This window comes from Crotalus tigris, unplaced genomic scaffold, assembly GCF_016545835.1.
Source record: "Crotalus tigris isolate CLP2741 ecotype Arizona unplaced genomic scaffold, ASM1654583v1 scf7180000017785.2122318, whole genome shotgun sequence".
NCBI lineage: Eukaryota > Metazoa > Chordata > Lepidosauria > Squamata > Viperidae > Crotalus > Crotalus tigris.
The window spans coordinates 318301-345243 of record NW_024096634.1 but is presented as its reverse complement, the minus strand read 5'-3'; the positions used below and the strand labels follow the sequence as shown (position 1 = coordinate 345243).

The 26943-nt window shown below is 38.9% G+C and overlaps 1 protein-coding gene across 1 annotated transcript in view; it reads left to right on the top strand.

Moving 5' to 3' along the window:
• The window catches only part of ATP2B1 (ATPase plasma membrane Ca2+ transporting 1), a 104342-nt gene that overhangs the window by 32417 nt on the left and 44982 nt on the right, over positions 1-26943 (top strand). The window contains 2 exon segments of the mRNA XM_039342299.1: positions 20532-20956; positions 25870-26067. Of these exon segments, the coding sequence (XP_039198233.1) occupies positions 20752-20956; positions 25870-26067 (403 nt within the window). The 5' untranslated portion in view covers positions 20532-20751.

Here is a 26943-nt window from a genome sequence, read left to right as displayed (position 1 = left end):
TAGTGTATCAGCTAACATGGATCATGATCAAAAGCTTTTTCTAGGTTGAGGAAAACCATGTGTAATGACATCTTTTTTCCATGCTTTTTCATGAGCATGCAAGTTACACAAATAGCATCAGTAGTACTCTCAAGCCTTTGACAAAATTGCACTGGTTGATATTGATTTCAAAAATGCCATGGAAATGCTGGTTGAAGATCTTCTCAAAATTTTCATTGTATTCAGTGGGAGAATTTGTTGGTCGTGGGAGATTAGGACCTCTCCCACGCTTTTGGTCTTCTGTAAGCTACTTAAGACCTGGCTTTTCCGGCAGACCTGGGGTTTATAAAACCTTACCCCTGGATGATTGTTTTTGTATTGTTGTTTTGTTATGTTTTATGTGTTTTTTATTGTTAGCCGCCCAGAATCCTTTGGGAGTGGGGCAGCTTATAAATTTAAAAAATAATAAATAAAAATAAACTGTGTGTTGCGTCAGCTTCTTTGTTCTTGAAAAGGGGAATTGTGATTCTTGTGGTCCAGTTAGGCTTTTTAACACACAGTAACGCCTTTACTGCCTTAGTGCACATTTTCACTAGTTGACAGATGTTTTTCTTGTGTTCCTTTATGTCCAGTTGTTCATATAATTCCTAGTAGCGATTGACTTTGGTCTTTGCAACAGTTTTCTTTGCCACTCTTCTTGCAGTGACATAATTATGCCAATTTTTGTTTGTCTTCTGGAAATACTAGTTCTTTGTAAACCAGCTTTCCCTGTATTTTCTGCTACATGATAGTGGAGAAGTTACATTAGACAGGACAACCCATCTGGCTGTTGTGGTTGTCTACTGTCATAGGTGACCAAGTGGTTGATGTGCTTTTTGAAAAAACATATTGGTGATGATGAGATAATTTACTTTGGAAAGGTCCAGGATTTGCAGTTCATTATAATTTTGCATACCTTATATAGTGCTGCCATGAGATTTGTAGCCTTCCTGCATATTCCAATGTGTCCGTTTAGGTCACTGCAGAGAAGCAACAAGTCTTCTTGCTATACATGTAGCTATACAATCTTGTAGTCTCATCCAAAACTGTTCTTCCTCTTCTTCATCAGATCCAGTTTGTGGTGCTTAGACCAAGAAAACATGTAATTGATGGAGAGCAGCATCAATGACAGTTAACATTAGGTGATCAGATGTCATTGGACACCAGCAACAAAGTTGTGTAGTTCAGTGCATGCTATGATAGCTACAGTTTTTTATTGGACATGCTATGGTAGATTGGTTTGTATCCTTCACTGATTGGTCTTTCCAACACGCATCTTTTATGCACACAATATCTACTTTATGTCACTTTAGTATTTCTGCAAGGTCACAGCTGCACCCAGTCAGCAGGCCATGCCAATATTCGATGTGACAATAACAAATCATGATGTTTGAACTAGCTTCTTTAGCTAGTTCTATCCTTGAACTGGTAGCCTTTGCTCACTTGTCGTGATGTCAGGCAATGCCAATACATGTTGCCTCCAGGGAACGCTCTAGCCTTGTTCAAATTTATCAATTGGTTTGTCACAGAAACCTGATGTTGGATAGTCCTCTTCACTTTGATACCATCCTTGTGGGAAGTTTCCAGTAGCACCATAAGGAGGAATGACAACAACATCCAACACCATATTTGCTGTACTTGACTGATGGGAGGGGTAACTTTTTGGCTTGTCTGTCTGTCTGTCTGTCTGTCTGTCTGTCTGTCTGTCTATCTATCTATCTATCTATCTATCTATCTATCTATCTATCTATCTATCTATCTATCTATCTACCGTATTTTCCAGCATATAAGACGACTTTCTAAACCATGCAAATCTTCTCCGAATTCGGGGGTCGTCTTATACGCCGAGTCGTCTTATATGCCGGAAAATACAGTATTCTCCAGCATGATGACTGAAGAATCCACCAATGGTTTATTTCAATCCTCCTGCCCAATCAGACTAAGTTGTCAAGTTGTCACACCCCTCATTGACCGGGACTTCCCAGTTTCATCTCAGTCTTTCGCCCATGAAGACATGATAACTTGACTCTCTTCATTGGAATAGCAGGTCAGACTAGATATTGTTAAAGCATTGGTGGATTCTTCCTGGAGAATAGGAGAATTATAATTGAGTTAGTCCTTCTCTGGGAGGTTTAGCCATTTTTTTTTCTTCCTCTTCTTTTTCCCTTTCCTTGGGAGCAGAGTTGTATTCCTCTCCTTGCTGGGGCTGGTGGTGGTGGTGGCTGCTTTTCCCCCTAATTTAGCAGTTTGCTGAATTAATTCACTTGTTAACAGAAGAATAGAAGTGGGGGTGCTCCTTTTGTTTAAGTGAGTAAGGGGTCTGAGTTAGTCAATCCCCTTGGAACAGAGGACACATTCTTTCTAACGGCCGCCATTTTGGGTTCGCTGAACTACTTCTTATTTGAAGCAATTCAGGCTATTATCAGTTCTGCTTGCAGCACGGTGTGTAATTTGGAAAGAAAGCCTGTTACTTGTGATTCCTTTCCTTCGGCTAGCGCTAAAAGGAACAGCTGTTAGGCGCGATTACTCATTAGTGGATTGAAGAAATCGAACTCTTTACCTTTTTGCCTTTCTGGACTTGGAATATTCAGATTGGTTCAGAGATTCGTTTCCTCTCCCTCCCCCCCCCTGCAGAGGTAGTATTCCTCCCTCTATATTTAGGGCATCCGCCATTTTGCCACCTACTATTCCCATTGGGAAACGCCCAGGGCAGGCAGGGATGCCATTTTGGGATTGATTGCATGCAGTTACTTCACAGCTATTACTGATATTTCTTACCTTCATATATTTTCACCCTAATTTGCAATTAAGATTCACTTTCAGGATTTACTATCCACTTGCAATCAAAAGATCAGCAATTTGGGTGGAATTACTACTAAAGCTGAGGTCCAGCAGGCCCTGCTCGCCATACCTTGTTTGAGTTCTGCCACTTCGCATCTAGTGGTTGCCTCCAGGATCCTGACCATTGCCACTATTGTGAGACACGTGTGATTTCGTCACCATTCTGACCTCAGGCCTGGTATACGGTTGCCCTGTGCCTTGGTGACGAGTGCCCCAGAGTGTCCAGCGTGAGCCTAGGTTTGCCAGTGGACTGGCTCACGCTTATCCACGTGCAGTCAGCCCCTCTTCGGGAGGGCTCCTGACATCTCTTGCAGAGCAAGTCAGTACCAGAGTCTCATCTGGGGTGCATTTCGATCGACATGGCAGAACCCACTGAGCCACAGCCTTTGGACACAGACAACACCACTGTCTAAGCTGAGCCGGTTTCTGAGGCGCCTTCAGGTAAGGCCAAAGGAAAATCTAAATACGGCAGAAAGGCTGGCAAGACAAGCGATAGGCAGGCCGACCGAACATACAGAGCTCTGGAAAAGCAATTTTCCCGGGTCCAACGCTTGTCAGCAGAACAGGGTCATACACCTTCTGGTTCCATACCACCTGAGATGGGAGCACATTTGCCATCCACATCGAGGGCCTGGTCACCTGTGAGTGCAATTCAGCAAGTCTCCACTCAGACCTTTGGTCAGGTGGGTCCACCCCTGTTTGGGGAAGACTTTGATCTGCCCGGCCCGTCATCTGCACCCACTGTTACACTCACTCCAACGGCTGCGGGGTTACGGCCTCCGCTAGAGCCATCTTTTTCAGACCAGCTCCAATTGTGGATATCGCAGGCAGTGATCCAGGCCATGGCATCATCAGGTATCCATCAGGCGTCACCAGTTCCTGGGCCTTCTTCTGCACCAACTTCCTCTTCTCAACCTCAATTGGATTGTTCAGGTATGGTTTCCCCATCCCACTCTCCTGAATCCAAGTCTTCCAATGTCTTGGATTATGATGAAGGTGGGGACCATTGGTCTGAGTGCGAGAAACCTACACATGAGTCTCGGCCCATGGCAGAGCTGTTCAATATATCGCTCTTTCCCTCCTTGCTGTACAGGGCCTGTGCAGTGAGCAAACTCTCCTCCGTTACAACTCCGACCTCTCAGCTTTCCACAGATCAGGTCTCTAATCCTCTATTTGCCGAACCAGTAGACAAGCACCTTCATATCCCATGTCCCCCCATATTCCTGAAGAACATTCAGGGACAATGGGAATCTCCGGCAGCTCAACCTTCTCAAGGAGCGTCTGAGCGCAAGATTGTGGACATGGCAAAGAATTTGACTGACCTTTTGGAGGTGCCTAAGGTGGATGAATCCCTAGCCCCACTGTTCTCTGCAGCCAGCCTTCCGGCGGATGTTTCAGATGCCCTTAAGGCGGAAGATAAAAAGTCTGAACTTGCCTTACGCAAAGTTCATCTGGCATCCGCATGGGCAGCAAAGGCTGCAACTTCCATCTCCTTTTTTGCCAGAATTTCCATTACCTGGCTTAGACAATTACAGGATAGGATCCCTCTGGAAGAGGTCAGGATCCATCAGGATCTTACTAAACTTATAGCCACATCTGAGTATATGGCAGATGTTTCCATGTATTCGGCCAAACACTCAACCCGGGCAATGCCATCCGACATCTTCTGGGCATCAAAGCCATGGAGGAGGTCCCCTTGTCACAGCGGGGATTGGGGTATTACTCCATCCTATTTGTGGTTCCAAAATCAGCAGGAGGATGGAGGGCAATCCTCGACCTCAAGGGGCTGAACCTCCACCTACAATACAGGAGGTTCAAGATGCAGACGTTGCATTCCATCCTAAGCAGTATCAGGAGGGGAGACCTTCCAACATCAATAGATCTCAAAGAGGCATATTTACACATCCCTATCCATCCAGCACATCGCAAGTATCTACGGTTTTGTTATCTCAACCATCATTTTCAGTACAGGGCTCTCCCATTCGGCCTCTCCTCCGCCCCCAGGGTCTTCACCAAGATACTGGCAGTGCTGGTAGCCCATTTGAGGTCGGTTCCGGTGCGCGTCCAGTGTTATCTGGACGACATTCTGATCCATTCGCTGTCAGCAACATCCGCCCAGTTGGATTTGAAACTCACGATCAGGACCTTACAGACCCATGGGTTCTTAATAAATTTCAAAAAGAGTCAGACGACCCCATCGACCGATCTGTTACACCTGGGGACGGTAATAGACACGAACACTTGTCATGTGTACCTGTTGGAGGAGCGACGCAGGAGCATCAGAGACCTGGCACTCAAGGTATGCAGGAACAGGACAGTATCATTGGTTCTCCTTTCCCAGCTACTGGGAAAGTTGATATCCTGCATAGCGATAGTGCCATGGGCCCAACTACATGCTCGGGCCCTACAGTGGTTTCTGCTTCCATATCAAAGACAACACACCAGTACTTCCAACCAGTTGGTGCGCGTCCCTCGTCAGGTGTGTCTCTCTCTCGGCTGGTGGGCTTCCTCGGCCATTTACAAGGGGACCCTATTCAAAGAGCCCAGTCGCATCAGTATGACCACGGACGCAAGTCTCTTCGTTTGGGGTGCTCACCTCCAAACCCGGATGGCTTAGGGTCAGTGGTCACAGACAGATCTGAGGCACAGCATAAATTGGTTGGAGCTCAGAGTGATCCACCTAGCTCTCAAACATTTCCACTTAGTAATCAGGGGGCAACATGTGCTGGTCCTGACGGACAACGTGGCGGCAAAAGCCCACATCAATCGGCAGGGGGGTACCCGGTCAAAGTCCCTCATGACAGAGGCTCAAGCATTGAGCTCCTGGGCAGAGAAATACCTGCTCTCCATCAGGGCAGAGCACATTTCGGGGGAGGCGAATCGGCAGGCAGACTTCCTCAGCAGGTCAATAGTGGACCATTCAGACTGGAAATTACATCCAGATGTCTTCAGGGAGATCACGGACAGATTTGGTCGTCCGATAGTGGACCTGTTTGCCTCGCCGGAGAACACCCAGCTGCCCAGATTTTTCTCTCGGTTCCCCTTGTAGGGAGCGGAGGGGGCAGATGCCCTACGCAGCCAATGGCCACAAGGCCTCTTGTATGGTTTCCCCCCACTGCCTCTGTTGCAAGCAGTTATCAGGAAGATCCTGGAGGAGCAGGCGGAGGTAATATTTATTGCTCCTCACTGGCCCAGAAGACCATGGTTTGCAGACCTGGTGAGCCTCTCCGTCTCCGCTCTGTGGAGGATTCCAGACAACTGCATTCGGTTGGCACAGGGGGATCTTCAGCATCCAGATCCCCAATGGCTTCAGTTGACCACCCGGCACTTGAACGCCGCATTCTGACTCGGGAGTCTTATTCGTCAGGGGTGATTGATATGATTCAGGCTGCCAGGAGACGGGCGACTAACCGTATCTACAACCATACATGAAAGAACTTCTGTTGTTGGTGCGACAGGAATCACGTGAGTTTGTCACAGGTAACCATTCCCAAGGTGTTAGAATACTTACTGGAGGGCGTCAACAAGGGGTTGTCGCCCAACACTATGCGTAGACAGCTAGCGGCTCTTTCCATGGTACTTTCTTGGGACTCTTCAGAGTCTTTGTCTCGACATCGACCATCAGATCTTTTGTAAAAGGAGTCACTAATAGTAAACCCCCTGTGATTCATAGGTATCCCTCTTGGGATCTACCCCGGGTTCTACAAGCCCTAACTTCTTCTCCCTTTGAACCACTCAGAACATGTTCTTTGCGGTACCTGTCGCTTAAGGTCTCATTCCTGATAGCTATTACTTCTGCCAGACGTATATTGGAATTGGCTGCCTTATCGGTCAGGAAGGACCTGTGCGTGTTTCACAAGGACAGGGTGGTTCTTAGATTGGATCCCTTGTTTATTCCAAAAATAAACACAGTGTTCCATAGGGCACAAGAGGTTATTCTCCCGGACTTCTGTCCTCACCTGTCACATGACTTGGAACGGCAATGGCACTCACTAGATGTGAGAAGAGCCTTGCGCTGTTATATGAAACGCACGGCACCTTTCCGTAAGTCAGAAGCCCTGTTTATATCCTTTCAACCTTCCTCAATGGGCCAAAAGGTGTCAGCTTCCACTATAAGTAGGTGGATCAGGGCTTGTATTGCAGCTGCCTACGCGTCTCTTGCCCTACCTGTTCCTAGTCATGTGACGGCTCACTCCACTCGCAGTGCTGCCACGACTGCGGCGTGGGAACTCAAGCATCTATTGAGGACATTTGCAGGGTGGTGACATGGTCCTCGCCTTACCCCTTTATTAGAGATTACCGCTTGGACAACTTTGCATCGGCTGAGGCCGCCTTCGGTAGACGTATTTTACAGCAGGTAGTGACACTATCATGTTCACAGGCCCCAACTGATTCCCACCCATAGGGACTCCAGGAGCTTTGGTACGTCCCATTGGTGGATTCTTCAGTCATCATGCTGGCGAAGGAGCATTGAACGCCTGTTCTCAGCATGATGATGAAGAATCCACGCCCTCCCTTCTAGTGGTTAGTTAGGTCCGGATTGGGGGCCTGTTCCTCTTTTTGTTTTTTTCTGGATACCTGCTTGAGAGTCATCACGTTGAACTGTTGTCATTGGCTACGCCGTCAATGAAACTGGGAAGTCCTGGTCAATGAGGGGCGTGACAACTTGACAACTTAGTCTGATTGGGCAGGAGGACTGAAATAACCCATTGGTGGATTCTTCATCATCATGCTGAGAACAGGCGTTCAGGTAAGCCAACGCTCCTTTCCCAGCCGTATAAGATGACTTTCTAACCATGCAAATCTTCTCCGAAGTCAGGGGTCGTCTTATATGCCAAGTTGTCTTATATGCTGGAAAATATGGTATCTATCTATCTATCTATCTATCTTATCTATCTATCAAATCTTGGCTTGCATTACAGTTTTAGAACTGTGAGGGGATAAGTAATCAAACCACGGACCAAACTCCATTTAAATTGTGATGAAAACTGGCCACCCATCATATATAATACACCTATTTAATATAAATTGATGTGTTGATCTTAGTTTAACCATGTTAATTTTGGAATTTTCAGAGAATACCCATAGAATTTGTTTCATGAAGCAGAGATAAATTTGATAGTTTGAGCTGCATGGAAATCTGAGTGTGGGATTTATAGTACATTAAGGTATAACGTATGCACAAAAGTTCTTTGATATCTGCAAATGAAAAATCATCTAATGCTTGTCATCACTCTAATTTTAATGATGAGATAAGTGTGCAAGAGAAAACCATTCTGTTGATGACAGACACATGTAAGAATGTAGTGGAAAAAGGGTCCCATTAACACAAGCCAGTCTTATATTTGAAATGTTTCTTTGTAGAAGTAGCTGTTTTTTTAAGCATAAAGGGAAACAGGACTTCATTTTGTTCTACCAACTGTATTAGATTCCTGGTCAAATAGCAAATAGTATAGCAAATCTGTGGCATTCTTATGTGAGCAAGTTTGTTATGTAAGATTTCTAGAAGTCTGTAGTTAAAATAATAACATTATAAAGTTTAGTATATTTTGTGCGATAGGATAAGCCGAGTTGGTAAATCAGGTTATAAGAAATAATTATATAGCAGAGTTCTTAAGGAATATTTGGAAGATTAGAAGATCTGAGAGTAATTTTGCACATTATTTTATGAACATTTCCGTAACAACTCAGTGCTTACTAGTTTGTCTTGAGCAAACAAGATGGTTCACAGGAAAGCATGAAAATTAAGTTGACTAAAATTGTATATGGTATTCCAATATAGTTGTGCCATAAATAAGGAATTTATCAGTGTTTGATTTTTTTTTTAAAAAACTTTCAGTTCTTTTCCTAATGATTCCTAGCATGGGATATACTTTTTCCACAGCTGCTCCATATTGAGGTGGCAGTTAATTGAACATTCACTGTGACACACACATCTCTTTCTTGGTTAATTGCAGGTAGTCCAAACCCCATCAGTGTACATACCAGGTTAAAAGTTGCTTTTGTTTTTGTTTTGTTGCTAGTATGCATTCTCTAAACATATTTGCATTGTACGCCATTGGATGACTATCAGTTTTAAACAAATTGTCCTCAAGCTTTTCACAATCATTTGGTTTTTATGACACTGAAAAGTTCAGTATCCACAAATTTGGCCAGCTTACTGCTCCCCCTTCATGTTAAGATCATACATAAGCAAGCTAACAGATTTTTGAGGGACTCCACCTCTTTCTCAACTCTAATTTTCTTTTTTTTTCTCTTTTTTTACCAATTAGCAATTCAGGCCTCTTATCCCATGACTACTAAGCTAACTTAATCTTTGATGAGGAACTTTTTCAAAGACTTTTTTTTTTAAATATAAGTATCAGCCAAATTACTTTCATATATGTGCTTGTTGATACTCTAAAAACTAAAAAAGTTAGTAAGGCAAGATTTATTCATATTGATTTCCCTTCAGCAAGTCTTGTTCCTCCATGTGCCTCATTATATTTTTATTCATTCATTCATTTTGTTTCTACCAATCAGATGTTAGGCTAACTGGCCTATAATTTTCTATATATACTCACATAGTTTTTAGAAGTGTCGTACTATCTTCTAGTTTTTTGATGACTTGAATGCAAGTTACTTTAAATTCTAGATAGTACTTTATGTTGCAAGAACTTATATTATTACTCTTTTATTTAAAAACAAACAAAACTGCTTATGTTGTATCCATTTCTTTACTGATGAAACTGATGTGAAGCAAAAATTCTTGCTTCCTTATATCTGCCATGAACAAAATGTGATTTGAAAGACTGGAAAATTGTCTAAGGTACATTTTAATAATATAATGGGACATCATAAAAACTGATAAATATTAAGTATCATATTATAACACATATCTATCAGGATACATATTAATGTAATTAGTTGGTCCTAAAATTGACATAATCTTGCTGCTAAGAGCATATATTAAAAAAACCTAAAATGTCAAGCTTTAATGATAAGATGAATTATTAAGTTGCTTTCTTTTGCCAAGTGTAGTATGAGGGGAATTTATGCTTGGTGTTAAAATGTGGAATTCAATATCTTAAAATTGTATTCAGCTCTATTTGTCAACTTGCCAATAAAAATTAACTGGTGTAGTATTGTAGAAGAATATAGAGATGATTTTGGAGAACATAAGTAACTCTGCTTTTGACTCTCTTTTTGGTCTAGGAGAGAAGGGAAAATGCTGCAATGCTTTCTAGATTCCACATTATAGCTTATAAATCAGATAGAATTCTGTATGAAGTAATTTCTGTAGCCACCTATCTTAACCAGTGACTCTGGGCAGCTTACAATTTAATTTCTGGGGTTGCCTGTTTTGGATTGGCAACTATGTAGGCCATATCAGTTCAGTGGTATCCTATGAGCTTATTTCCAGGTAACTTTGATCCCATCTTTCAGGATTACACAAAGCCTCATTTGGGAACTATTTAGAGTGAATAGCATCTGACACTATCCTGGGTTCATTCACTCAGTTTAAAATATTTACTTTAAGATGTTTTCTCCATGATGTTGCTCAGTCTTCTACATAATTCTACAAATAGCTATGTTAAGCATTGAGACCAGATGACAAATATAGGATATTGATTAAACTAGTAAATATACAATAATAACTTCCATCAACTATTCACTGGGAGATGATCTGAATTACAGGTTTGGGACCCAGAATTATTCTGGGAGAGTATGGATTTTCTTGGGCTCAGATTCCCATCCTTTCTGAATTGTTTCTTGGGGATATGACCTTCCCTGTCATGCTATTTGATCTTTGAGACATCAATGAGGGTGAGCAGCTCTGCTTCTTCCTCTTTCTCATGCCACTATCTTGGTGTCATCACTATTCAGCTGTTATTTGAAGTGTGAATTGGAAATTAAATGAGTTTGGAGGGGATCAAAGATCATTCTATTGGTCAGTATAAAATAATGTATCCGTCACTTGCATCTTGCAAATATCTATAGAATAATCTCCTGGTGGACTATTTTATTGATACAATGACCAAGTTCAAAATGTTGTCACTAAGATTTTTTTTCTGGCTCCTCAGATCTGAGGACTAATATTCTTTAATGTTTTTTTTCCTGTCCTACTTGATAGAGACTTACCATTGGTTCTATATACTATAATTTCAAGTAGTAGTTCTGAAATCATATTTCAATAAATGAATGAGATGACTAGAATTATAGACATAATAGACTTGCGACTTTGTACTAGTAGGCTTTATGGTTTAGTAAAAATACTTCTAGAAAATGGTACATATTCTTATTATTTCAGTTTTATAAATCTTGATATTTCCCAGGATGCTGTCTTCTTATTTTCTTAAAGGATATCATTTTCTTGATACTGTGAAAAGTATGTTTTATATGTATCATTATTCTGAATATAGTATACATTATGTGTCATCATCATCATTTTAGCCAATGTCTTCCACTGTAGGATGAAGGCCTCTTCTGCATGTTTCCAACCAATCAACCCTGAGCTTTCTTTTGCCAATTGGACCTGCAATACTTGCTGATGATGTTGATCCATCTTGTTTTAGATTTCTTTTATGGATGCTTTTTATCAAGTGGGATCCATTCTGTGACTGCCTTGGTCCACCTGCCATCAGTTCTTCTTGCTATGTGACCAGTCCATTTCCATTTCAATTCTTTTAATCTTTTAATGATATTGTATACTTTTGTTTGCTCTCTAATCTTTGTGCAGGTTTTTCTATCTTGTCTTGTAATGCCGAACATGTATCTTTCCATGGGTCTTTGCGCCACTTGTAGTTTTTGTATTGATTGTGAAGTTAGTGTCCATGTTTTACTGACATATGTTAGAGCAGGTAGCACACACTGATTGAAAACTTTTCAGGCATAGAGGGAGATTGTTCTTAAAATTATGCTTAGCTTGCCGAATGCATGCCAACCACATTTAACATACATTATGTGTACTGAGGATTATTTAGGAATATTTCTCCTGAGCATAGATATAAAGATGAACAGTGCTAAAAACAATATATAAAGATGAACAGGGCTAAAAACAAATATTCATGATCTGGAGAGGTACAGAAAATGTACATTTGAATATCAGTCTTTAGCAAAGTTTAAGTATGAAATGAACTGTGGAAATAGGTCTTTCAACATATTTTAAACTGCATATGCTTTTGTCTGCTTTAAATCTTTCTAATAATTGTAAATAAGAGAACTATTGACAACTATATCTCTCTGCCACTGTTTAAATCAGTGGTTCTCAACCTGTGGGTCGGGACCCCATTTGGGGTCGCATGACCATTTCACGGGGGTCGCCAAACAACGCAGTCCGCCATTTTTTCCCCTTTTCCCTAGCTGTCCTACTCCCTCTTATTGGTGGCCACACCACTTGGGGGTCACCACAACATGGGGAACTGTATTATGGGGTCACGGCATTAGAAAGGTTGAGAACCCTGGTTTAAATGATACATCCATTGTCAAAACAAGTATTGTCTAAAACAATACATCATTTTAGGCAAGACAATAATTTTTATCACAAAAATTCTGCTCAGCAATGACAATTGTAGTTTCTCCTTTCTTAACATGTTTTTTAAGTTCATTCCATATTTTAACATAGGTATTTTAATTTTAAAATAACTTACAATTCATGTTTGTCACAGATACCCAGATATTTTACTTTCTCAATCTTATTAATCAGTTCTGTTTGATCTATTTTCATATTTTTATTAACATCTTTGATTTTTGTTTATAATCTTAAAACCTAATATCAAATTCTAATTTGCCCACTTTTAATATTTAAATATTTCAATTCCCTTTAAAGGATCTTACAGAACCAACCCTGAGTCATTTCCAAAATCCCTTAACTTACAAATTTCTTTTTAAATCTTTACTCCCACAATTTTCTCATCTTGTTTTATTTTCAGTAATACTGTACCATTGTTTTATTTTGAAGAATCATCTTGTCAGTATTTCAAGAATCAAAATAAACAAGAGAGAAGACAGTGGACATACCTTCTCTTTTATATCTCACAGAGTTTTGTTTTATCCCCATTAACAATTACTTGTGCTTGTTGTGAAGTATAATTCAATCTTAACCAGTTTATAAAGTTCTCTCCAAAATTATTATTTTCCACAGCCTTGAAAAAGAAAGCCCATTTCAAATTGTCAAAGGTCTTCTGTGTTTAAGAAAATCATTGCAGCTTGCTTTTCATTATATTGCTTCAAATATTCCAAAATGTCCAACACTACAGTATCCTTTAATAGTCTACTAGGTTAAAAACACTGATATTCATGAATAAAACATTGTGAAATATTTTCAATATATTGACTAGAATAGTTGTACAAAATCTGTTATAATTATTCAATAATTATACTGCCTACAATTTCATGTTAAAGTCATATCTTGTCCCCCTTTAGGTATTAATGCTGTATTGGCCTCTTTACAATTCTCTGTCCTTGTTCCTCCCTGTAAGATTGAGTTTATCATGTTTTGTAAAGATTGTAAAAGTTCATCTTCATTTATAATCCATCTGGTCCAGGAACTTCTCCTAGATTAATCTTTTTTAAAATAACTTCAGAAACTTTACTTACTGTTACAGGTCCATTCATAATCTGCCTCTATCCCTCTAAAATCCTTAGTAAAGTTTGTTTCTTTAGTTATTTATTTTCTCTAGAGATATGTTGTTGTATTTACACAAATTGGAATGCATTTTGTTTAGTCAAATTGTCCATTAATACACTATCTCCCATTTGTAACTTCCGCATCATTTTTTTTTCATATACTTTTCATACTTTATACGCTAGCTACTTCCCTGGTTTATTTGCAAATAATTTTGCAAATCAGATTTTTTTTTCTTTACATAATTTTTATTTCTATTTCTCTTGTTGTTAACATAAGCTTTGTAAAAGCTTAATTTGTTGGACAACATTTAACTTCTCTGGAATTCCTTCCATAGCCTATGTTTTCTCTTCTTCCTTGTTTTTAAGGTCACTATTATGTTATATAAAAGAACCTCTAATAAAAACTGTACTTCCATTCCAAAGCATTCTAATATTTTTGCATAAATTATTTTTTAAAGAAGTATTTTAATTTTTTTGACAAACATCCACGTTTTGTTTGATCTTCATCTAAAAGTATTAGATTTTCTTTTATAAACCAAACTCTCAGGATTATAATGTGATAAAGTTTTGGTAATATCTGTACTTTAGAAATTTTAATAGTTCAAATCATATCTATTCCTGAAAAGTATATATGCCTTGTAGAAAAGTAAGCATAGTCTCTTGAATTGCTACTTTTCTGTCTTCATTTATCAACCATCCCTAAATAATCATCAAATCAAAGATGGATCAATTTCTTATAAATTCACCCAGTAGTAAGATGGGTGAACAACTTTCCCATGTTTTAACTTTCATTTTTCTGAGATTCTTGACCCATGGGCTATTATTTTATCATGTAAATAATAGCAGTTATATACAGTTATATACCACCCCATAGCACTTTATAGCACTCTCTGGGCAGTTTACAATGTCAGTATTATTTGCATATTGGCCCAACAATCTGGGTCCTCATTAACTGACCTCGGGAGACTGAATCAACCTTGAGCCCCACCAGGATCCAATTCCAGGCTGTGGGTAGAGTTTGTCTGAAATACTGCATTTTAAAGACTGCATCATCACTAAATAAGAATGCATCTTATCGTATTATTGTTCTCCAATCTCTATTCTATGCCCGCAAAATCTTGGCTGTCCCTCCTCTAATACCTGGTTCACCCTGTGAAAGTATTGGAGCCAGAAAGGAGGCATATGGTCAGTAAGAAGTCAATACTTATGTAAATAAATGTGTGATTCTCTTTAAGCAGACCTTATGTCTTTCCTCCCTTTTCTTGGGAATGGCTTCACACAGCCGTTTATATGTCCTTTTTTCATTGGGGGAAAAATATTTCTTTACCCGACAGCTGGGCAATTTAGAATATTTTAAATGACCTCTCTCCTCCATGATTTTTGATGGTGTCATATTAAAATCGATGTCATGGACTACATCTCTTCTTGCTACGTGTTCCCAAGCTAATTCTGTGATTAGCAAAGCACATAGTGCAGCTTCCTTGGATTTTATAACTAATTTGCTGATGGGATTATGGTGGCAATTAATCTATTACAATTTATTTCATGCCTTGTTGGGGTCTTTCCTCTGGTCCTAGGAAATCTCATATATTCTGTCAAATGCTTTCTGGAATTATACTTAGCGTAATCACTTGATTTTTGACAGACACGCAATTCATGACATACTCCTGGAAAGCTTTTCAACTATTGGATGTAAAGCTTCACTTGTTTTCTGTCCATCAAGGAAACAGAGTGCAAGATTGAAGGTCATAATAGAAAAAATAAAACTGATGTCTTTAGCAAAAGCTAATGTGTTTGTTGAGATTCTCAGAGGAACTATCTAAAAAAGATTCATATTGCTGATGAAACACCAGTGTATGCACTTACATTGAAGCTGGAGGCATTTATTGTATGAATTCATAAGCTGTTATTTACAGAGACAGTGATTAGATTCATATACTGTAACATGTTAAGCTAAAATCAAGCAATCACCTGAAGGTTTAACCTTATATTTAAAACTAGCAATAACAAACAAGCAGAGGAATACACTTAAGTTTAAGTGAAAACATTGTAAAAATAGAAGAATTAGCTAAGAATAGAATTAAAGGTAAGTCAAGAGGCAACTGGACTTCCTTGTTTTTCTTTGAAAATGTTTCGCTTCTCATCCAAGAAGCTTCTTCAGCTCTGATTGGATGGTGGGAATGGCTGAAGAGCTCAATGGTCAGAGCTGAAAAAGTTTCTTGGATGAGAAGCAAGATGTCTTCAAAGAAGAAGAAGAAAATCCAGTTGCCTCATGAAAAAGCATCTTTGGGACAAGCATGACCTGGATGACTGAGAATCTTCACAGACGATTAAAGGTAAGAAAAAAAGAAATTGGCAAAGAAGGGAATATGTCATACAGCTTTAATTGTATGAAATGCAGTAGAAAGATCAGTATTATCACTCCAATTATTATGCAGCTGATCATACTTTATACTTTTATTCCACTTTCTGGGTAATTATTATGATTCATGTGATTCTTCAGCATGATGGATGGAGAATCCACCAATGGGTTGACTCTGTCTTCCTGCCAATGAGACTAAGTCAGTCAAAGTTGCCATGCCCCGTCCTGGTCTGGGACCACCCAGTCTTGACTTAGTCTGTTTGCCCAGACGGGCGCGATATCTTTGACTCCCAAATTTATTTCTTCAGGCAGGTTAGACCTAAGGAATTTTTTTCTCCTTCTTTTTCCCTTTTTAACCATTAGTGGATTCTCCTGACCTCTAGTTGTTCCTCTTATACCATTTCACTTCAAGCCTAGTTTCTGAGGCCTCAATTGCCAAAATCAGTCAGCTCGAGTCGCGGCCGCCATTTTGCACACTGCGCAACTGTCAGCTTCTCTGAGAAGTCTGCCTCGGAGACCAGCACATCTCAGCTGCTCGGCGTGGTGAGCAAGCGTGCCCCAACTCTCTCAGCCATTTTCTCCGGAATTTCTAGCTGAAGCTTCGGTCTCCATGAACCAGGCTGCAGCTGAGAGGCGCTGCAGCTGATGTGCCTCTCAGATGTTTGGCGCAGCGGCCGTCTCGCCACTTTCAAATTGGCTCTGGACTGTCCGACCTTCTCAGATTACTTTCGGCTTGAAGCCTCGGCCTCCGAGAGCCCTGCTGCTGCTGGGAGACGGTGCAGTCAGGAGGCCGCCGCTTGGCGCGCCTCTCAGCTGTTTAGCGTGGCAGCTTGGCCTCCCTTCGTCGGATCGGCCTCAGGCTTTCCGAGCCCCTCGGCGCTAGATTCCAGGTTCCCTCGGCTGAAACCACCCTCCGAGGACCCATTGATTCTGATAGCTGCTGCGGCTGGCGCGCCTCTCAGCTGATTGAGGCAGCGGCCTGGATCGCTTCATATTGATCGGCTGAAGAACAATTTGACAGTTTGCTTCAGCACGATCGTCGCGGGCGCCATTTTGTGCGCCACGCAAAACACGAAATTGCCAAGCTACCTCAGGAGGGGATAGCAGGATAGGACTCCCATCTGCATTCCTCCTCCTGTCACATGTCCAGATCTCAGTCAGGACACAGGTCCTCGCACTGCCAGGAGGCCACCATTTTGAGTCCCAAACGCTGCAAGGTCTGAACAGCTGGCAGACCCAGGAGAACCAGCCTCCTTACTACAATTGCAGTGGACTGCACTCAGTGGCATAGAACCAGGACCAACTTTCCCTTTGAACAGGCAAGTCATTATTACAGTCCTTTATGCCACTTAGAGCCTCACCAGCTTAGCTTGTCTACCAGTCTGCATCTAGTGGTTGCTCATCTAGGCTCTGACCATCGCCACTAAGTGAGACACGTGGGATCTTGTCACTGAGCGCAAATTAGGCCCGGCCATAAATACTGACTATTAATACCACCTCCTTCAGTGACGTGCGCATCTTCCCGCGCTAAGCGTGACTCTGGGCTTGCCAGTGGGCTGGACTATCACAGATCCACGTGCTGGACAGTACCATCTTGGTGGGCCACTGCCATATCTCTTGCAAACCGAGATTTTTCCAGTCCTCCACTGGAAACGTCTCGATTTATCATGGCAGATAACACCGCGCCACAGACTTCTACCTCTGCTGGACAAACTAACCACAAGTCCCCCAACCAAGAGGCTGCGGCCAAGATCAAGGCCAAATCAAAGGCCAATTCCAGCAAAAAAGCATGCAAATCTGCTGAGAAACAGGCCGGCCATGTGCATTTTGCCCTGGAGAAACAGTTCTCCCGGGCACAAAGGTGGCGGTAGGAGAGGCGGACAAACCTCCCCTCCCCTCACTGAGGCTTCAACTTACAGTTCCCAACTCAATCCCCCGGCATTGACATGGTCACCAGAATGAGAGCCTCAACAAGACTTTTTTATCGAGTATTGGTCAGGAAGGCCCATTCCTCTTTGGTGAGGAACTCGGGCCTCAAGGCCCTTCCATGGCACCTTATGAAAAAGCATCTTTGGGACAAGCATGACCTGGATGACTGAGAATCTCCACAGACAATTAAAGGTAAGAAAAAAAGAAATTGGCAAAGAAGGGAATATGTCACACAGCTTTAATTGTATGAAATGCAGTAGAAATCAGTATTATCACTCCAATTATTATGCAACTGATCATACTTTATACTTTTATTCCACTTTCTGAGTAATTATTGTGATTCATGTGAATTTGAGGGAGATGGACCAGTCTATCAGTCACTTAAAGTAAAAAGACAAGATATATTAGGTACATAAGTGGCAGAAAAAAGAGATTAGTTCTTTAAGGTTCAAATAAACGAGTAAGCCAAAAACTAAACTAGAATTTATACCTATTTGAGTGTTTCTAAGAATGATGTTACATAAATAAGCTCTGTTGCTGTAAATTAACATGAGTTAATTATTAGATAAGGAAGCATGCTTGGGCAGTAAGTATCAGTGGGAAACTTAATTTATGCAGCTATCTTACGGCTTATTTAAATACCTTGATCTAAATTGCCATTTGGAGTTTGCAGTTCTTGTTGAATTTCCCTCCCTCTGCCACAAAAAATGTTTTCTTTTCTGGCATAATCATTAACTAGGAAATGGGTTTGTAAGTTGGTAATTTTCACAGGTGCAGATATGCTTGAACATTTGGAAAATTTCACAAACATGAGCAGCTCTTCTCCACTTTATTTTGTTGCACATTTGTATAATTGAAGCAATTTATAATAAATTTTATCTCTGTGTGTGCGAGTGTGTCATGTATACATTTTCGAATAGCAAGTATAATGAAGTTTAATATTGGAAACTTATTTGATAAGAATATTTAAAGAATTATGTTTGTTTCTGAACTGCTTACCATAAAATTACACATCTGCATTTAATTTAAAACTTTATTGAATCATCTTAAATTATCTTTTATAAATATTAGTTATGTTCACCAAAAGCTGTAACGAGTCAATCAAAAACATACTTAGAAAGGTAGCTTGGAATAAATCATAATAATCAATTGATAAAATTTCCATCTGTCAATTGCAAAAGGCCATGTTACTTGGATCTCTACATCTACACATTATGACATTTTAGGTTCTTGGGAAGAATGTGATCCATATGAAGGCCAACACCAACTAAATAACTGGCTGCTGTGATTTCACATTGTTGTGGACAGAGAATAACAGTGTGATCTCTAATCTCTTTCTAGGTTAGACCTTATAAAGTTCTATCCCACTTAAGGTGTTTTTGTATTTCTCAAACCAAGCAATTGATCAACTACTATAAAGTTGTTACCATGGAGATATACTCCAGAACAGCCTCATTTTTTACTTTTTGTGTATAAAATTGATTTTGTTTTCTTTTTATATAAAATTTCTAAGCTATTTGTAAGATCAGGTGATTCTTGGCCAGATTGTAGCTCACAACTTACAACACAATTGGGATCTTAATCTTGGTCATTGAGTGAAGCTGTAGGCAAGCAAGATGTCATAGCTTTACCCAACAACTGCAATCCTAGCCTACCCAGTTGAGGTTATTAAATAATCTTGTGAGTTGTTAAGCAGACAGTCACCAAAATGCTAGCAGAATTTTCAGCCTCAGAGCGGAGAGACTTGTTTGCAGCACTCCCACCTCGTATGTGGCCTGTGCTGTCCTGCTTGAATTTCAGCAGGGAGAATTTTCATCCCCTGCTCTGCTGTGGTACTGAAAATCCTGCTTGGATTCTGCTATGCACCTTTTTTAACCAGTCCCTGGAGATTAGACAGAATTTTCTTTGTAGGCTACAATGCTTGCGACCTTCCCTGTCGGCTTCCCCACTGAGAGAATTGGCAGGTAAAATTGCAAATGGTGCTCACATGATCACAGGAAAGATTGCAAATCATAATTACATGATCATAGAACATTTGGCAACCAGGGGTAAGTCTGAATAGATTGCCAAATGCCCGGATCACAATCCCATGACTATGGAGTGGCTGCAAAGGGAACAGTTGTAAGTCGCTTTAGCATCTGTCATGACTTTGAATGATCACTGAACAAATGATTGTAACTTGAGGACTACTTGTAGTCTAATTTTAGTTCTGATGTTGAATTCGTAATGTCAGTCATTTTTTTAAGGAAATCTTTTCATGGAATGCAAAAATTAGGCTGAAAAGGGAATTAAGTTCATTTATGGAAGCTCCTTAAAGTCACTTTAAACTGAAAGATGAACGAGAGGGCAATTAGTAATGAATTAATGGAAGCATTAAAATATAGTATGGGGATACTGCAATATGGGTTCAATGCTGTAGAGAAGGTACTAGAAGCAAATGATGGAAGAAAGGAGAAATCAAGGAAGATACAAGGACAGATTAAGCAAAGTGTATAGTGTAGTTTATTCATCAAGTGAGAAAGGATAGAGAAGAGAGCTGATATAAAGGGGAAAGGAAAAAAATGAGACTACTGTGATATTAATATTGAAAAATATAAAGACTTAGGCACAGAGGGATGCGGGAAAGATAAGCACAAACATCATATCACAAGCATATCACTTACAATAACAAAGAGGCATTATGAATCTCAAGTATAACAGTACAGTGTTAGTGAATGAACTGCTTATATGAAAATATTGCATCTTATTGCTGTCAATTCTCTTTTATTTGCAGATAGTATTTACCTTTCGCTAGAAGTGGAATGAAGGAACAGACAATGGGAATACGCTCAAGATAACACTCCTGGACAAGGTGTCTTATGGCTATTTTGAGTTGATTTATATCTGTATCTTTTATGGTTTTTACATACAAAGGATTTATTTTTCTTTTGGATATACTCAAAATACAAAATTGTTTCTTGTTGGAAACTTTTTACTTTTGAAAACTATACACCATGGGAGACATGGCCAACAACTCAGTGGCATATGGTGGTGTAAAATATGCTATAAAAGATTCTAATCATGGAGATTTTGGTATTACACTTGAAGAGCTTCGTACACTTATGGAACTGCGAGCTGCTGATGCTTCGCATAAAATACAAGAATGCTATGGAGATGTATATGGAATCTGTACAAGATTGAAAACTTCTCCTAATGAAGGTAAGGGTGATTGTACATGGATTTTAAGTAAGAGAATTCTGGCTTGTATAGATACTGTAGGCCTTGTTTTAATGTTAATTGACAGTGTTGTTATTTGTCACTTGAAGAGCCACTTGGCTTTTGTTGCATTTTAAATGGATTTATTTGGTTCTAAATTAAGATAATTAAAAGTAGAATTTAACAAAATAAATTTGGATTTGAAGCTGCAAATATTTCTGTTTAGGTATAAGTCCAGAAAATATAATTCAAAAGTACCACAGTTTATTACGATGCATACTGATACCTGCCAGAACATATTTAGCATAACAGTGGGAAAGGGAACCACCAAGAGACAAGATAGAAGACCAAGAAACCAAAATTGGGGAATATGCAGCAGTGACAAAATTGACAATACTTATCCATAATAGACATAATGCTAAATTTAAGCAGGAATGGTTCTCTTATACATAGCAAGAGAAATTAAGACATTTGGAATATAGTTCCTAAATAAGATTTTGAGATCAGTGAAAAACAACAGATAAAACAAGGAGACATAGCAATAAACTCAATGTTCAGTGCAAAGTACAAAAATTTAGGTTAGCAAATTTGAAATAAAGGGAAAAGAAGGGGGGAAAGAATGCTTTTTTTGTCTTTGATTTCCTGTAATATTTCATTTGATGTTGGAAATTCTGATGATTTTTTCCCCATTATTTTTATTGAACTACGAGGGCAATTCAGAAATAAACCTCCGTTTGGTTATCAATGACAGACACTCGCAGATACAGGACTTTTATTATATACATTAGAAAACTATATTACATTACTTTTTTACATAATTGCCATTCAAATTGAGGTACTTTGTTATCTGTTTTACTTTAAAGAACTGTTTAACTCTGTTGCCTGTTGTGCCAGCATATGTGGGGGCTGCTGGGTGAACGTTGGCAGTGCTTACAAAGACAATTATTTTGACCAGCTAAGTGCTTTGCCTCTGTTCGGGGCCCTGGGTCATCACACATGCTGACTTCCAGTGTGGTGTTGGTTCACGATAATGCTTGCCTGCACACCGCTAGACGCACCGAAGAACTTTTGAAGCAGTTGGGATGTTTTTGATCACACACACCCCATAGCCCAGATTTGGCATCAAGTGACTATTACTAAGGAATTTCAAACTTTGCAAGATGTTATGACAAGTGCCTCAATTTGAGTGGTGATTATGTCAAAAAGTAATGTAACGTTGTAGTTTTCTAAAGTGTATAATAAAAGTTCTGTATCTGTGAGTGTCTATCATTGATAACCAAACAGAGGTTTATTTCTGAATTCCCCTTGTATAATTAACAATATTGGGTAACAAACAATATTAACATAAATCCAAGATGTACATATAAGGGAAAAAAGGATGTAGAAAATAGAAAAAAGTACTATATTGAATATAATGTACAAATTTACCATGTATGTAAAATAGACCATATTACAGTTCATTGCTTTTGAGATAAATCATAAATCATCCAAATATGATTAAATTGAGGATCTTCCTTTATTTTAACTTTATCTGTGATATTTTTTAAATGTGGCAATTGAAGAGATTTTATTAATCCACATCTCTAACATTATGTTATCTAATGTTTTTCAGTGTTGTGTCATTATTTTGGCTACTAAAATTAAATGGATAATAAGTTCTTTATTTTTAAGCTTGATATTTGGTTCTGTAAACAAATGTAGTAAGCCCACCTTTGGGAAGCATTTAATTCTTTGTTGATGTTACTTATCTCCCCAGATATTTTATGACAAAAAGATATAGCTTTATCACATGAAAAATTATAATTACACACACACACACACACACACACACTCGTATTACGGGCCCAATTTGCAAAAGAAAGCTTAGGACCATATTGGTTGGAAAATTCTTTGACCAAGTGACAAAATTAGTGGATCAGAGGAATGCTGTGGATATAATTTACTTGGACTTCAGTAAGGCATTTGATAAAGTAGATCACAACCTACTACTTGATAAGATAGAAAAATGTGGGTTAGACAGCATCACCACTAGATGGATTCATAGCTGTCTGACCGGCCGTACTCAGCGTGTGGTCCTCAATGGAACTGCATCTAAATGGAGAGAAGTGTGCAGTGGGTGCCCCAGGGCTCTGTTCTAGGCCCGGTTCTCTTCAATATCTTCATCAATGATTTGGACGAGGGGATAGATGAGGAACTCATCAAATTTGCAGATGACACCAAGTTGGCAGGAATAGCCAACACTCCAGAAGACAGGCTTAAGATACAGGAGGACCTGGACAAACGTGAACACTGGGCACTATCTAACAAAATGAAATTCAATGGTGAAAAAAGTAAGGTTCTACATTTAGGCAAGAAAAACCAAATGTACAGGTATAGTATAGGGGGTACCTTGCTCAATAGTAGTAACTGTGAGAGGGATCTCGGAGTCCTAGTGGACAATCATTTAAATATGAGCCAGCAGAGTGTTGCAGCTGCCAAAAAAGCCAACACAGTGCTGGGCTGCATTAACAGAGGGATAGAATCAAGATCACGTGAAGTATTAATACCACTTTACAATGCCTTGGTAAGGCCACACTTGGAATACTGCATCCAGTTTTGGATACCACGATGTAAAAAAGATGTTGAGACTCTAGAAAGAGTACATAAAAGAGCAACAAAGATGATTAGGGGACTGGAGGCTAAAACATATAAGGAATGGTTGTTGGAATTGGGTATGTCTAGTTTAACGAAGAGAAGGACGAGGGGGGACATGATAGCAGTGTTCCAATATCTCAGGGGCTGCCTCAAAGAAGAGGGAGTCAAGCTATTTTCCAAAGCGCCTGAAGGCAGGACAAGGAGCAACGGATGGAAACTAACCAAAGAGAGAAGCAACTTAGAACTAAGGAGAAACTTTCTGACAGTTAGAACAATTAACCAATGGAACAACCTGCCTCCAATGTGGTGAATGCTCCAATGGAAGTTTTTAAGAAGAGACTGGACAGCCATTTGTCTGAAATGGTGTAGGATTTTCTGCCTGAGCAGGGGGTTGGACTAGATGACCTCCAATGTGTCTTCCAACTTTATCATCATCATCATCATCATCATCATCATCACCATTATTATTATTATTATTACCAGTATTGCAATGTGCTTAAGTATCTGACTTTTAGGGGGGAGAGGCAAGGGAAATACTTATATTTAAAGTAAAGATTTATATTAAAACATACAGTCTTTCATCTAAAGTAGGTGTGTCCAACATACAGCCCATAGGCTGCCTGTGGTCCTGGTCAGCTAGTAATGTGGTCCCACAAACTCATAAATTTTTAACATTATTATGTGATTTATAAACATTTACTTATGTATATACATATATGTATTATATATTTTATGTGTAGCCCAAGACATTCCTCTACATTCAGTGTGGCTCAGGCAAGCCAAAAGGTTGGACTCCCATCATCTAAAAGATTTATTAAGGGCTATTTATGTATATGAAGTTTCCAGCAACCATTGGTGAACATTATTCAGACCACAAATTGTAGCTCCTATTCACATTTATCTGATGCCTAATTAGAAAGGAACACACTTGGTCCCTACATATCTAAGCCATTCATAATTTATGAGATATGTAATGACTGTACAAAGTCATTTCAACATATGTCTAAAAGAGAAACAATTTCATTTTTAATAACCATTGGCCAATTTGTTCATTGGGCTTCTCTTACAGATACTATTGAGCTGAGTGCAGGTGTTTACATGTTGACTTCCAAGTGAAGCAGTCATTAAATGTGTTCTTGTGGTGTTATTAATATGTAAATTGAGTTTTAATTCTGTCTAGTCAAGGTTTGAGTTACCTAAATGTGTTTGGACTACATTGCTCAGAATTCCCAGCCAATATTGGGCATGCAACTGGAAGTTGTAATTTGACAGTAGCTATAGGAATCACTTCTACTGTCATTGTTTCTTTTGTGCTTAGTGTCATTAAGCAAAATTGTGAGATTTTTTTTCCATATTAATACAGATAAAATTGAATGATTCCTTAATACTGGCAGGGAAAATAAAACAGCAATACAATTCTGGGATGTGGGTGTTTTAAATATATTTTCTTATCAGGTATTATATTCAAGTGGCTTTGTAAGATACAGTTATATAACTATAATTAGTTCTTAAAATGGTGGACAAACCATTCTATCTGCACAGGTTTTGTAGCACAGCTTTTGTTCTCAAAGTGTTGAAAACATCCATATATTCTGTGCTATAATTATTTTGGGGCAAAGGGAAGAAAGTGCAATGTTAGAGGAGCCTAAAGTTTCCCTTTTGAATTTTTTTTCAGAAATAGTCAAAATCTGCCTTAAACACTCATGATAGAGATTTTTATTAATCTAATTTGCTAATGTTATTGATTTATGTTTCTGGAAGGCCACACATCAAATGTGTTAATCACTGATTTAAAGTGATGTTGATATGCGTAAAAGGATAAAGGTATGCTTGTTATATGTGACACTGGAACGGTAGCAATGAATTAGCAGAAACTCAAAACTTTTATATTCAATGCGTTCCTCTATGGGTTCAGAAAAATCTTAAAATACAAACAACAGTTTGTAATCCTAATGTCAGCTATTGATATAATTAATTTCTTTGAAAATCAGGGTTATACTTAATAAATATATTTTTAAAACTATACTTGGTTTTTATCTAGACTAAAAATATATAAATCAAATTAAAATAAATAAAACAATACATTTCTTCAGTGATTTGTAGCCAGTTGCTGCTACTATTTTAGAAAACATGGGCATAAATAGCATGATAATAAATAAGCACAAAATAACAAGTTTGCAGTATATTTAACATTTTAATAAACCCAATATGAAAAATGTTCCATTTTTGTTAGGAGGTGACAATAAACTACTCTAAAATGATTTTCCCTTTTTACTGTTTAGGCTTAAGTGGAAATCCAGCAGATATAGAGAGGAGAGCAGCTGTATTTGGGAAGAATTTTATACCTCCTAAAAAGCCAAAAACATTTCTTCAGTTAGTATGGGAAGCACTACAGGATGTTACGTTAATAATTTTAGAAATTGCAGCCATAATATCATTGGGCCTTTCTTTTTACCAACCTCCAGGAGGAAACGATGCATGTAAGTAATCATATAGTTTTTCTTTCATTCTTTTTTATCTTGAAATACACCAGAATGAATGTGTTAGAATTCTGTTATAAATCCAAAAAGTGTTTTGTGTTCTTAGAACTGAGAGAACTTGACAGGTTAAAGTCTATTCACATTGAATTCTAGTCAGTTCTTCATTTGAGCAAGATACGGGTTTTAATATCATATTTGCACATGAATGTCTGATAGAATGACAATAGATTTATATGATCTTCTGTTTTCTTCTGTTTTTAAATCTAGAAAACAAGAATAATTAGAGCAACTTCACTCTGTTCTCAACTTAATTTCCCCAGGGTTACACAATGTAGAAATCAAAAGAGCTTAGTTAATCTATATTTGGACGGGCATTTTGAGCTTTACTATAATCTAATTTCCTCAAGTATAGGATCTCTTCAGATGCTGTATTTTTCAGTGGAGAGAGTTCAGGAGCAGGCCTGGATTCATATACTCTATTCCTTACTGCTCCCAAGGACAGGTAAATATGAGTGTCTAAATAGAGGTACTAATGAACGAAGTAGGAAACCTGATGGGGTCAGAACAAGGTTCACTTCTTGTTAAGTCCCATTCCTGCAAAAAGTAGATACACTCAACACATACCCCATGTTTACACTTATATCCAGATCAACATGCAGTTACTTAGCAAATACCAGTGCAGATTAATATTCCTGGGCTATCTTTTTATTAGATGAATTTCTTTTTAAAAATGCCATTCATCAATATTGAAATCTGCTAAATGGAGTGATCAAGGTATTTTTTCTAAATGCATATAGTATAAATGTTTAGTTGGTATTATTAATTCTAACAACTAAATATGGTGCTACAAAATATCCGAATTATCAGATAAAATCA